Genomic DNA, 13841 nt, shown 5'->3' with positions numbered 1-13841 from the left:
TTCCAAAGAGCCAAAGTTACTGGCATGCAATGAATCTTTCACAGCATTATATAATACTATGTTCGGCTCCTTCAAACCTTAGCTCTTTCTTTTTCCGTTTCTGATATTGACTTTACAATTGCAAACTAAATGCATGATCTCTTTGGGTGGTTTTCCTAAAACAGTCTTTCCCAAAGGCCTATCTAAGTCTTCATTTTCCACAAAATAGAAAACTGCTCACAGCTTTGAAATGGCAGTGTACTTTTTATTGCTACCACGCTGTCTGGTTTCAGGGAGCTCAGTCCGTTTTCAGTCAGTAATGCCAACTACCACTGCACCCCAGTGGCTTCCTCTTATCCACAGCAGTTTCTGGCAGGAAGAAAACTTCGATCTACAGAATGGGAACAGTCTTCAGGTGATGCCGTTTTTCTCCCCCTCTCCTGGGATCACTGTCTTTCCTCTGAAATGGTTTCAGTCAGAATCAATCTGCTACACTCGGGAACCTAAATCAAACGGAACATACAGAAAGCCATAAAGAAGGCAACAACGTGTCTGAGCCATTGAACAAAAAACATATACAAAATAATTCCAGGAAATTTCAACTCTCACAGTATTTCAGCATGGGGCCTTCTCTGTGATTTAGAAGCAAGGACTTCTTTTTGTTATTAGGATCAGAGAAAAGACCACAGTGTGGAGCCAAGGAGCCCCTGGGGAAGAGGGAAGGTCTCGTGGAAAATGGAGCCGAATGGACTCAGCAAAAACAATGTATGTACTGGCATTTTCCACACAGTCCAGGCCTCTCGGGAGCTTAGCCAAGGATATTTTTAGCATTGTACTAGGTATTATGAACAAGGTTGGGTCCTGTCAGATGCGACGTGGCCCTGGTCATGCTCAGGTGGACCAAACTTCCAATCCAAATCCTCTTTCCCATGAATGTTTATCTCTGTGTTTCCCACAGAAGGGGATTCTGAACTTGGTCCCGATTCCTAACCTGGGGAAACACATCCCCAGCTCCGGGCCGGGAAATGCTTCTCGCCCACAAGCCACATGGCCCTAAAAGGGGATAGAGAGAGACCGTGTCTACGTCTTGCCAGGACTCTCCATTACCTTGCCATCTTACGTTTCTGTCATTTTGTCCCAGACACCCGCCCAGCCCCACCGAGGGCCTGGCAGGTGTGCGGTGGAAGCTCGGCGGCCCCGCAGGGAGGGGGCCTCGGCGGGCGCCCGGGCCTACGCAGTCGCCCATTAGCCGAGTTCTGGCGTGGAGCCCAACAGCGTAAAGGAAGGTTTTTCCTGGCTTAGGGCCACAAATGACCACCGAAGACAAGGTCTTTACCGAGGCGGGCCGATGTGGCAAGAGGACTGCCTTCCTCCCAGGTGCAGGCACTTGGTCTCCTCTTTCCGAGGGCGGACCCCACTGTTCGCTGTCCTCCGTCACCCCCAAACCTGACGCCCGCCCGCCTCGCTGCGCCCCGGATATCCTGGCTTGGCCAGCCGCGCCCTGCGGCTCTCTGCGGCGCGCCCCCGCCCCGGCTTCCCGTGCGCGTGCGCGCCTCCCCTCCCCGGCTTCCCGTGCGCGCGCGCGCGCCCCCGCCCCGGCTTCCCCGTGCCCCGGCCCCGGCTTCCCGTGCGCACGCGCGCGCCCCCCGCCCCGGCTTCCCCGTGCCCCCACCCCGGCTTCCCGTGCGCACGCGCGGCCGCGGGCTGCCGGGCCTCCTGGGCACCGTCTCCGCCTCCCGGCCGGCCGGACGGGGGGCGGAGGGCCGTGCGCCTGCGCGGAGCCGGAGTCCGGCGGGGCCGCAGCCGCGGGAGGCCGGCGGTTGCCGTGGGGACCGGCTGGATCCCTCCCTCCTCCGGTCCCCCGCCCCACGCCTTTCCCCACGGAGACGCGGCTCGCGGTGCCGGGCCGAGCTGCAGCCGGTGCCCGGCGAGAGGCGGCCGCTCCCAAGATGTCGCAGACGGCCATGTCCGAAACCTACGGTAGGGGCCCGGCGGGCGGGGTCGCGAGGGTGTCGGGGACGCGGGCCGGAGCGGGGGGGCGTCTCGGCGCGGGGGTCGCGGGGTCCGGGGACGGGACGGGACGCGGAGTGCGCGGGCCGGGCCGTGCGCGGCCCGTCGCCGTGATCTGCTTTTGCAAGTTTCCTCCTGCTTTTTCTCCGCGCTTGCATTCTTGGCGTTTCTCCTTTCTGAGTTTAATTTAAATAGCTCAAGGTGGGGAAGCCGGAGTGATGCTCGGTTTCAGCTGCGATATATCCGCCCCCCACTCCCCCCCGGGCGATGTGAAGGGCTCAGGGCGACGCCTGTATTTCAGTGTGTTCTGCAAATATTCGGGCTTGACCTTTCCTGGTTTGGAATTCCTTTCTTTGCACTGGGATTACAATAAGGAGTTACCGACAGACTAATCCGTCTCTTCCTCGAGACCTCTTGTTTCGTTTATTTCTCTCTCTTTCAGGGGTGTTCAGCCTTTTCTAGGTTGCATTGTGGCTCTTTATAACGGTGTCTTTTCTCTTTGTAAGACCGTAAACACCTTGAAAGCAGAGCCCGGTCTGTTTAATCTTTGTTTCCCTTACAGCACCCAGACCTGGAGGGGCTGAACTATTTTTTGCATAAATGAAAGCTTTTCCACCCAATTCATATACGGTGTTGCCTTTTTTTTTTTTTTTTTTTTTTTTACCTGCGTGGTAAAAATAAACAACTTGTACTTTGTTATTTGTTATCAGGGTTGAGTAGATGTTTGCGTACCAGCCCGTAATCACTCTTTGGAATCCGATTTGGAGTTTTATAGTCCCAGAGAGAGGCTCAAGTTCAAAAGTATATAGCTCCAGCCAAATCAATCTTGTCTCCATCTGTCCTGGCGTGCTGCTTTCTTCCCTTCAACAAACAGTGGCATGGCATTAGGAGAGCAGGCACCATGCTAGCAGGGCTTTAAATACTGCAGGAACACAACAGCTGTGTCTCTGGTCTCCAGTGGGGAATACAGGATTAACCCAATTATGACACTAATGAATGAATAGTTAAAGACCAGGCAAGAGTTCTGAAGGAATGTGGTCTGTGAGAGTATGTAGAAAGAAAGTTGATTGGGTGCTTAGGGAGGCACAAACAAGGCAGCACGCGAACAGCTCAGGCCTGTGGAAAAGGCAGTTCAAGAAAGGGAGTGTGGTTGAGCACCAGGCTGGGGGGGGGGAGGCAGGGAGGAGAGGGCCTTCAGGAGGGTGTCAGCGTGTCTCCTGAGAAAAATGGGAGCTCTTGGAAGGGTTGGCCCGTGTTCAGGGACTCCTGTGACTGGTACTGCCCTGTTCTTGGTGACACTGGGCATGTCTGTTCCTAGAAGGCTTAGGAAACCCTCCAGTAAGTCACTGGCTTTGTCAGGACAAGTGTTGCAAATGCTCCTGTGAGATGCTAATGCTCTGGTTCTTCCTGTAGAGAACCACAGTCAGAAATGTTGTAAAGAAAATATGTTCGTTAGTAATTTTTGTCAGTTTTGCACTTCATTTCCAGGTGCCCCTTAGTCCACGCTTACTTCCTTTAACCTAGGCAGGAGCACAAGGGAGGGACGAAAAATCCAAATAAGAAAACCAAGTGGAGGTCGTGAATTAGGAAGAAAGGACTGGAAGAGTTCGGGAGAGAGGGCTTTTACATCTCATTTTTCTTATATGAAATTATAACAGCTGATAGAATAAAGCATACCTTTGGTATCGCCAAGTCAGTTTAGACACAGTTAATTGAACTTTTGAGCATCAAAGATTAATTCACTAAACTCTGGTCATAAGGCTTTGGCCATTAGTATTCTTATTTCATGGTACCTTCCAACTGTGTTTTTACTTTTTATTAACTGAGAATTTAGTCTTTTCTTTCAACAAAGGAAATTAGAGGAAACTTATTGAAAACTAAGGAACTAATAAATTAAAAAATTAGTTTTAGAAGGAGCAAGTGTGGCAGTTGAAGTTGCCAACCTAAAATCAAAATCACCAAAAACCAACTTCTAGGCTGTCACCTTCACTTATCACTGGGCTACTTGCACAGCATTGCTTCCTAAAAGTCAAACAATCAGGTTCCCTCCTCTGGACACTTGCCTCTTAGCTGGGGAAGGAGTGTTTGTCTAACCTTTAAACTTTTTTGTACTCTGTGCTCATTTTCTCTTCTGTAAAAGGAGGCTCTGTGTATCGTGCCAGAAGTATGATGAGAAATAGAGCCAGTGCATAAAACGTGCTGTTGATGAGCTACATCTACCTGCCTTTTAGCATATGAGGCGTTATTTCATCTGCCCGAGACTGAGTAGTGTTCATCATTTCGTGCTCCACTAACCACATGAATACTATATGTAATAATGTAATTCAAAATTGAAATCTTAAGCAGATAGATTTCTGATTGAAACCCTTAATCTAAATATTAGTAACCTGAAACAAGGTTCTCCCAAATGTTATTAAATTCAGAACATTCTTAAAGCCCTGGCCAGTTAGTACGGCATGGCACTTGCCAAGGAACTCATTTCAGCCCTCTGAGACCTGGGAGATCACAAACTGGCTGTAATTCTTCATGCCAGGCAACAGTGTTGAGAGAGGAGCTAAAAAGTGTATGTGATAGAGAAATGCCAGAAATTGTTTAAAAATGTAAGTGCCTAGGCAGTTTGAGAGTGAGAAAAAAATCTAAAACAAATCTTTACACATTAGAGTTTATGCCATCCACGATGGGAACAATGTACAAAACCGAAGAACACAACTCAAATTGCTAATTTTTATTACAATGTACTCTTTTTCAATGTTGACTTTGTGCTTCGTTTTGAAAACAGCACAGTATTATGGTATTTATCATATAATTTTGAGGATTATCACAGTATTTTCTTTTAAAAATATATTGTAAGCTGTGAGTGCCAGCCTCCACCTGCCCCTCATTTAGAAATAGCATCCTTGCAGATGTAATCAAGGTAAGATGAGGGCATGCTGGATTAAGGTGGGCCTCATCAGTGACTGGCATCCTTACAAGATGAGGGAAGCTCGGACACAGAAATGCAGGGAGAATGGGATATGAAGGTGGAAGCCAAGATTGGAGCGGAATGCCAAGGATGGCTGGCAACCACCAGGAACGAGGAAGAGGCAGGGAAGGACCCTTCCCTAGAGCCTTCAGAGAGAGCTTGACACTGCCAACACCTTGATTTTGTACTTCAAGCCTTCAGAACTATGAGACAATCAACGTTGTTTTGATCCACCTAGTTTGTGGTCCTTTGGGATGCCAGTCGTAGGAAACTAATACATAAGCTTTGATCATCAAAATACAATTCATGGAGAAATTTAGGCTTGATAAGGCAAGATGGAGTAAGGAGGTAGGTAAAGGAAATAACATTTTCAAAGTCACTTGGTTCCAATAAAGTGTGAAATAACTTGCTGTTAGGGAAATCACCCAAATTGCCTTTACCTTAATTTCATCAAAGACTGGACATGTAAACAGTGTCAGCAAAGGAAGTGTATAACAGCAAAATAAAAGACATTTCTTTAACTTGAATAAATTTTCGATTGTAAATGTTTGTATTTTTCTTTTTCTCCTTCACCAAAAACTGGTGAACATTTCAAGGACCAAAGTTTGGGAAACACTGTACCAGTGCTTCTCAAACTAATGTGCACACAAGTCCCCTGGTGTGTTAAGATACGGATCCTAATCCAGTGGGGGTGTGGAAGGGGGTTCTGTATGTGACCAGCTCCCAGGCCATGTGGGTGCTGTTACCGTAAGAGCTCCAGGCTCCTGGTCCATCCTCCCCCCTCCTTTCCAGGCGGTGAGCTGCTCCCTCTCCAGGTATGACAGCCACGACCTTTCCTCCACCTCTCTCTTCTGTGTCCTTCAACTGCACACACTTTGCCCGGCCCCAGCCCAGCTACCCTGCCTTGCCCGCTGCTATGCAGACAGAGCTCTTTGTAAATTGAGATCACTACAGATACATGGTCTCAGCTTCCAGCCGGGTGCACAGTGGTCTGCACTTAGCCATCCCTTTTCTGATCCTGGCCGCCTGTGCCTTTCTCCACATCAGCTGTTTTAAACCTTCACACATCTCCTCAGTCCCGTTATCTCACTCTCAGTAGATGACTCCCCAGGAGATAGAAGAAAAAGATGCCATGATAAGGAGACTGCTCTCTTCCTGTCCCCTCTCCAGCCTGCAAACTTGCTTATGTGCACACTCATCCTTGGCCCTTTCCCTGTTGCCCGAGAAGAACGCAGGTCTCTGTTCTTGTTTGAGTCTAACCCCATCCCTGGAATGTCGTGCCCTTCCCCCTGCTGCCCCTTTCTGCTGGCGTCTCCCCAGCCGTGCCTTCCGCTCGCACCCTCTCTTCACCCTGCCTCTCCCTGGAGGCCAGGCTGCTTGTGAGAGCTGTCAGTACTTTCTGTCTCACGCCTCCATTCCTGGCAGACTGTAACAAGGATTTTGCCCCTACCTCGAGTGGCATCGATGTCACCAGGGATGCTGGTGGTCAGGCCCAGGGGACACTTTGTGACCGTTATGTTACTTAGCTTCTCTTTTCATATTCAACCCTCATGAGAACTTCCTGCAAACAACGTGCTAGTTTAGATTCAGTTTAATGTGTGAATCTGCAATTCGTTATTTTGCCCTAAAATGTACTCCTCCGAACCTCCAGCATTTCTGATCTCAGCTCCTGCAATCGCAAACCTGAGCCAGAAACCAAGGAACCCTTCTCAGAGTGACTGCATTCTGCCCACCCCGCCCCCCAGCGCTGGCCTGGTCTGGGGGAAGCGGGACACGTGGAACGGATCCCGCAGCCAGGGGCCCCGCGTCCTCGCTTCCTTGCTTAGTTTTGGAAATCTCACAGGCAAAACCTTTGCTCGTGGGGCTGGGGGACTAGGAGGGCGGAGGTCGTCTTGTATACAGAGTATGACTTAATTTTCCTGAAGACTCACGGCCATCATCAGCCATCAACTGCTGAGCAGACGTGCTGTGCTGTCCCCAATGCCTCTGTGCTTGCGGCTCCCAGCCCTGCTTGAGGACATGCTTTGGGCTGCTGTGGTCCAGGAACTGGGTGACAGAGGCTGCTCCAGTGAATGTGGAACAGGTCGGTCAATTCCAAACAAGCTTTCTCCTCTGAAGCTGATCCTTTGGCTTTGCGGTCGCTGTTTCAGTGGCGTGGAGGCCATTTTCCCCTGATGTATATTGTGTCTGTGTTCCTGAATGGCTGATTGATGGCCCAAGACTGATTTCTAATTATTTGATAATCTTTCCCGTGATCTCACTTAACATTTTTCATATGAAAAGTTAAAAGTACATCAGTAGGATGTATCTCAGATTGTCTGTGGTGGAATGTGGTCTCTGCCCTGCCTTCGAGCTTCTCCGGTTCCCGAGGAACCCTCATCGAGTGACTGTAATTATCATAAACTGGATGAGAACATTTTTTTGTGATTTTGAGCCAAGTTAACACTCATTATGATAAACATCGAGTCTAATGAAAACGGACATAATTATTTAACTAGTTCACATTTAGTTATCTTATATAACCTACCTAGGCACTCTCTTCCATTAATTACTCATTGATTACATTAATTACTTCCTTAAATGTGGTTATTTAATTGCTCCTGTTAAGCCTTTTTGTAGTTGCAAAGCATCATGCACTTAACATATAAAACATTTACGTGATATGCAGCATTTATATCATCTACCCTCAAGCAAGGAAAAAGAAAAAGAAAAAAAATCGCCTTATAAATACAAGATAAATCCATAAAACCAATGCAAATTCTACCATACTCTGGTATGGGGGCATGATGTGTGAGCCTGTCATTGCTGTAAACCAGCGAACCTTGGAGAGAGCAGAGAATATGATGCTGTACACTTGGCCAGAATGATGTGTGCGAAATCCAGGTTGTTCTGCATTAACTGAAACTTCTGATAAAGTTGCATTCTTATCACCTACTGAGGAATAATTCATTGCTCCTTGTGATACTTAGTTTTATCTCTATTAGCCAAAAACATACATCTTTAGACAGAAAGTAAACTGTTAGACAACTTGGCTTCTTACCTGCCTGCCTTCTGGCACTTTCCTTCTTAAAGCACATCCTTTGGTAGTTCTTTCAGTTTGGGGACTGTGCGTAGTAAACTCACAGAGTCATTGTCTGATAATATCACCTATTCTTTTGTTTTTTATTAAAGTTTCTATTTTGAGATCATTATAAATTCATGTACAGTTTTAAGAAAAAATACAGAGATCTCCTTTACCCTTTACCCGGTTTTCCCCCATAGGGACAATGTGCAAAACTATTGCACAATATGGCAACCAGGATATTGTTCGTACCGATACAGGACATTTTCATCACCACAAAGATCTCTCCTGTTGCCCTTTTCTAGGCACACACTCTTCCCTCCTGCCACCACCCCCTCCCTTGCCCCTGGCAACCATTAATTTGTTCTCCATTTCTATAATTTTCTCATTCTGAGGATGTTATATAAATGGAATTTTGTAATTGTAATTTTGGGGGATTGACTTTTTCACAGTATAATTCTTTGGAGAGTCATCCAGATTATTGCATGTATTAAAAGTTCAGTACTTTTTTTATTGCTAAGTAGTCCTTGGTATGAATGTACCACAGATTGCTTAACCATTTACCTGTTAAAGAACATCTGGGTTGTTTCCAGTTTGGGGCTATTACAAATAAAGCTGCCAGAAACATTCATATACAGGGTTTTATACGAATTTAAGTCTGTATTTCTCTGGGATGGATAAATGCCTGCGAGTGCCCTTGCTGAGTGATGCGGTAAACATTTTGTTTTATGAGAAGCTGCCAAATATACAGCTAACATTTTACTTAGTGGTGACATCTCCAGCTAAAATTGTGGGTTTGTCCGTTTGTCCTTTTATCTCTGTTTTTGCTTAACATTTTATAGCTGTTTGGTGTGCACACATTTAGGATTCCTATATCTTATTGGTGGATTTGCCCTTTTGTTGTTACATAATGGTCCTTTCTGTCTCTTTGCTCTGAAGTCTATTTTATCTGATGTTAATATAGCCAGTCCTACTTTCCTTTGATTATTGTTTGCATGGTATATCTTTTTCCATCCTTTCACTTTCAACCTGCCTATATTATTACAATTGAAGTGGGTTTCTTGTAGACAGCATATTGTTGGGTCATATTTTCTAGTCCAGTCTGCCAATCTGTTTTATTTCTGCCCTTATGAGCAAAAGTCTGCCAATCTTTATCATTTAATTGGTATATTTATTCAAGTTATGCAATTTTTGATGTAGTAAGACTGAGGTTCATCATTTCATTTCTTTGTTTTCTGTTCTGTTTTTTATTTCTCTGTTTTCTTTTTCTAGCCTGCCTTGATTGGCCCTTTTTTTTTTTTTTAAAGAATTCCATTTGATTTACCTAGAGTGTTTTTGAATGTATCTCTGATAATAACTTTTTTTAGTGGTTGCTCTAGGTATTACATTGTGTATACATAACTTATCGCAGTTTACTATTGTCATTATTTTACCAGTGAAATATAGAAACCTTGATTTCTTTTACAACTCTTTACCCTCCCTCATTTATAATTGTCTTAAATATTTTCTTGACATATTTTAGAATCATATCAGGTAATGAAATAATTTTTTCTTAAACAGCTAAACATAATTTAGAAAACTCAAGAGACGAAATCCTAGTGTATTTACCCATATTTTTGCTTTGCATGTTTTTTTTGCCTTCCTAATATTCCAAGATTCCTCTTTTGTCATTTCCTTTCTGTTTAGAGAACTTCTTTTAGCCATTCTTTTGGGGTTGGTGATAAATTCTTTTAATTTTTTTTATCTGAGAATTTCTTGGTTTACCCTTTATTCCAGAAGGATATTTTTATTGGATGGAGGATCCTGGGTTGAGAGGGTTTTTTTGGTTTTTGGTTTTTGTTTTTCTTTCAGCACTTGAAAAATACTGCATCACTCCCTTCTGGCCTCCATGGTTTCTGATGAGAAATCTGCCATCATTTGGATTCTTTTTCCCCTATAGATAGGGCATCTATCATTTTTCTCTGGCTGCTTATCCCATTTAGTGTTGATTCAGTTTTTTAAATCTGTAGTTTTATATCTCTTACCAAATTTAAGAAGTTTTCAGCTGTTATTAGTTTGAATGCTTTCTTCAGCCCCATTCTCTTTCTCCTCTCCTTCTAGGACTCCAATGACACACATGTTAGATCTTTTGTAACTGTTCCATAGGTCCCTAAGGCTATGTTTATTTATTTCAATCTTCTTTCTAAATTGTTCAGACTGGATACTTTCTATCATTTTGTCATCTAGTTCACTGATTCTTTCCTCTGTCCCTTTCATTCTGCTGTCGAGCCTATCCACTGGGCTTTTTATTTTGATTGTTTTATTTTTCAATTCTAAAATTTCTATTTGGTTCCTCCTCAAATCTTCTGTTTCTTTGCTGAAGATTTCTAATTTTTCATTTGTTTCAAGCATGTTTGTATTGATTGTTGATGCATTTTTATGATAGCTGTTTTAAAATCTTTGTCAGGTAATTCTAACATTTCTGTCAACTGATGTTGGAATCTGTTGATTATCTTTTTTCTTTCATTTTGAGATCTTCCTAGTTCTTGGTATAGTGAGGGATTTTCAACCGAAACGCGGACATTTTTGTATTACATTACAAGACTTGGATCTTTTTTAGCTTTTAATTGGCTTCCTTTCTTGGGTACTACCTCATCACCAGCAGGTGGGGGTAGAAGTCCAGATTCCTCACTCGGCCTCCGCTGACACATGAGAGGGATTCTTGTTACTGCTGGGTGGGGATGAAAATGTCTAGTGCCCCTTCCCCCTGATCTCCCCTGACACAGCAGCAGGGGCAGGAGAAGAGCTCATTACCCGTCAGCAGAAAGCCCCAGCGCCCTACTTGGTCTTCTCTGACACCACCTCTGTGGGGGATTCGTGTGCCTTGTTAAAGCCTTGCCAGGGTGGAAGTTTAGGCTCCCCATTTGGCCTTTACTGGTGTGGGCCATGGTTTTTGCTGTGGTGCTTGGGTAGAGGAGAGTGGTTATTGTGTAAGAGTTTTCTCTCTTGTTCAGCTGCCCCTTTCCTGGTCCTGTAGCTTCCAGAGAGAGCAGGCTGTTGGGACTTTGTTGGGACTTTTTTCATCCGTACCCATTGGCATTTCTCAGTTACCAGCTTGTTCTCCTTCAAGTCTGAGATATATGAGGCAAAAGGAAAACCCAGGGAACTCAGCATCATAGCATCCCTCAGGCTGTGAAGTCCCCGGCCCGTCTGCCTTTTTCTCTCTCCCGCGCAGGGTCGTCTTTTTATGTATATGTGCAATCCGCCACGTCTCTTACGCTCTCTTTCACATGTTCTGTCTTCAACTCTCTATAATATATAAACACACACACATATATAGTGTCTAGGGTTTCTAGTTGTACTTAATGAGCGAACCAGGGAAAAGTACTTCTCCATCGTCCTGGAAGCAGAGTCCACCTTGGCTTTAAGGGTAGTTTTGGTGCATCAAATGCTCCATTAGGTTGTTTTCGTGCCCCCACCCCCCAGCCTGTGCATATAGGACCCCACTGCTTCTGACCTTTGGAGTCTACACACCGAGTTTCTTTGTGGGGAATTTTTCCTTTCTTTTTAATTGCTTTTACAGCCTTTGTCTTTGGTCTGCAGTTTCACAATTACGTGTTTATGTATGGATTCTTATGTATTCACATGGTTCAAAGTTATTGTTTATTCTAATAATCCTTTAATTTTCATTCTATAAAATTCTCAGCCATTAATTCTTTTAATGTTGTCTCTCTACCCCCATTCTCCTATTTTTTTTTTTAATTCCAAAATGCCTTTTAGACCTATGTTAGACCCTTCCCTTCAATCCTCCACATCTCTTAAGTTCTCTTTCATATGTTCTGTCTTCAGCTCTCTAAACTGCTGGTTGGTAATTTCCTCCAGTTTCTACTCTAGTTCACTAATTCTCTCCTCAGTCTTGCCCACTTTGCTTTCTAACCTATCCATTGAGTAATTTTAATTACTATAATTTTTATTTCTGGATATTATAGATTCTATTAATAGAAATCTATTAATTCTTTCAAGACATCCTATTTTTTTTTTTAAGGATTCACTTCTTTTTTATGGTATTGATCATATTGAAGATACTTTATCAGGTTGTTCTTTTTTGTGTGTTTTGCTTTGTTTTGAGGCAAGGTCTTTGTCACCCAAGCTGAAGTGTGGTGCCACTATTGTAGCTCACTACAGCCCCCAATGCCTGGTCTCGAGCAGTCCTCCTGCCTCAGCCTCCCAAATTGCTGACATTACAGGTGTGAACCAGCACACCCAACCTGTGGATTTGTTCTTTTATTGAAATCTTGAAGGTCTAAAGTACTGTCTGGCTGATTCACTCCTGGTGGCTTGTTTCCTTGAGTGTTTTGTGATCTTACGTTTATTTTTGAAGCAGCTGTGCGTGGGGGGATCGTGTGTGTGCTGGGTGAGGATGTGTCCTTCCAGAGTGATCTGCGTTTGCTTCTTCTGGGCATCTCAGTGATGCTCCTTTCTAGAGCCGCCTTTGTTTTTGCTAATTTCCTAACTTGGGGGTTCATTGTCCACATGGTTGTTTAAATTTGAATCCCAAGCCTACTTGTGGTGCCAGCCCATAATTAATTTTCAAAGGGGAATGTTTATCCCATTCTGCTGAGAGAGCAGGCAGAGTCAGGGAAGATTCCGTGCCTGCCTGAGCTAGTGAGTGTGCTTTTGTTTTTCATCTTACCCTTTCACTTGGGCCTAGCCCTGAAGAAAACTCGGATTCAGTTCCGTGCTCTCTCCGTCACGTGGACACCAGCTCTTGTCCCGTCCCACACTGACACTAAAGCCAATCCCAGACTAGCAGCCCCCACCCAAGGCCCTCATTGCTTTTCTCAGTTTCTTCTCTGTTCTAAGCATCTGAAGATTTCCTAAAAGCTCAGCGATGCATTTTTAAAGTGTGATATACTTTATCTAGCATTTTTATGTATTAATATTTGATCCCAAAAGGTTTTCAAAGAAAAAGATTTTATATTTACTATAAATAATCTTTTTGTTTGCTTATTAGTTTTTATTTTTAATTATTACGGATATATAATAAGAAGTTGCACATATTTATGGGGTACATGTGATGGTTTGATACAAACATATGATGTGTAACATTTGAGCTACAACTGCAGTCTCCACCCCCTGGGCCACGGACTGGCGCTGGAATGTGGCCTGTCACTAACCAGGCTACACGGCAGGAGGTGATGGGCCGGAGGGTGAGCGAGCAAAGCTCCCTCTGTATTTGCAGCAGCAAACCATCACTCCCCAGTGCCCGCGTCACCGCCTGGGCTCTGCCTCCTGTCAGATCACTGGGACGTTAGAGTCCTACAGGAGCACAAACTCTAGTGTAAACTGCGCGTGCGAGGGATCTGGGTTGCACACTCCTTGTGAGAATCTGATGCCTGGTGATCTGAGGTGGAGCTGAGGCAGCGATGCTGGCACTGGGGAGTGGCTGCGAATACAGATTACCATTAGCAGAGAGAGGTTGCATTGTGGTGAGTTGTGTAATTGTTATATATTACAGTGTAATAATAATAGGAATAAAGTACACAATGAATGTAATGCTCTTGAATCATCCGAAACCATACCCACCCCATCCATGGAAAAATTGTCTTCCATGAAACTGTTCCTTGCTAACAAAAAGGTTGGGAACCACTGAGCTACAAGATTCAGAATATGAAATATTTGTTGGAGTCATGACATATTTGTAAATATGGAAATTATGTATCTTTTGTCCAGCAAGTTGCAGTGCTTCACTGCAACCTCAAATCCCTGGGCTCAAGTGATCCTCCTGCATCAGCCTCCTACAGTTCAATAGATATATTACCCTTTGGCTAGTTGAGACTATGATGCAAT

General features: G+C 44.6%; 1 protein-coding gene across 2 annotated transcripts in view; it reads left to right on the top strand.

Moving 5' to 3' along the window:
- The first annotated feature begins 1741 nt into the window (after positions 1–1741).
- The window catches only part of RAB4A (RAB4A, member RAS oncogene family), a 31785-nt gene continuing 19685 nt past the window's right edge, over positions 1742–13841 (top strand). The window contains exons 1-2 of one of the 2 annotated variants that reach the window (XM_069484752.1): positions 1742–1959; positions 6877–7034. In XM_069484752.1, the coding sequence (XP_069340853.1) occupies positions 6932–7034 (103 nt within the window). In that variant the 5' untranslated portion in view covers positions 1742–1959; positions 6877–6931. The remainder of the gene's footprint in view (positions 1960–6876; positions 7035–13841) is intronic. The other variant, XM_069484751.1, reaches the window with a different exon arrangement.

The sequence above is a fragment of the Eulemur rufifrons genome, chromosome 11 (genome assembly GCF_041146395.1).
Source record: "Eulemur rufifrons isolate Redbay chromosome 11, OSU_ERuf_1, whole genome shotgun sequence".
Taxonomy (NCBI): domain Eukaryota; kingdom Metazoa; phylum Chordata; class Mammalia; order Primates; family Lemuridae; genus Eulemur; species Eulemur rufifrons.
Note: the sequence above shows the minus strand (reverse complement) of the source record. Positions and strands in the feature narration are given on the sequence as shown.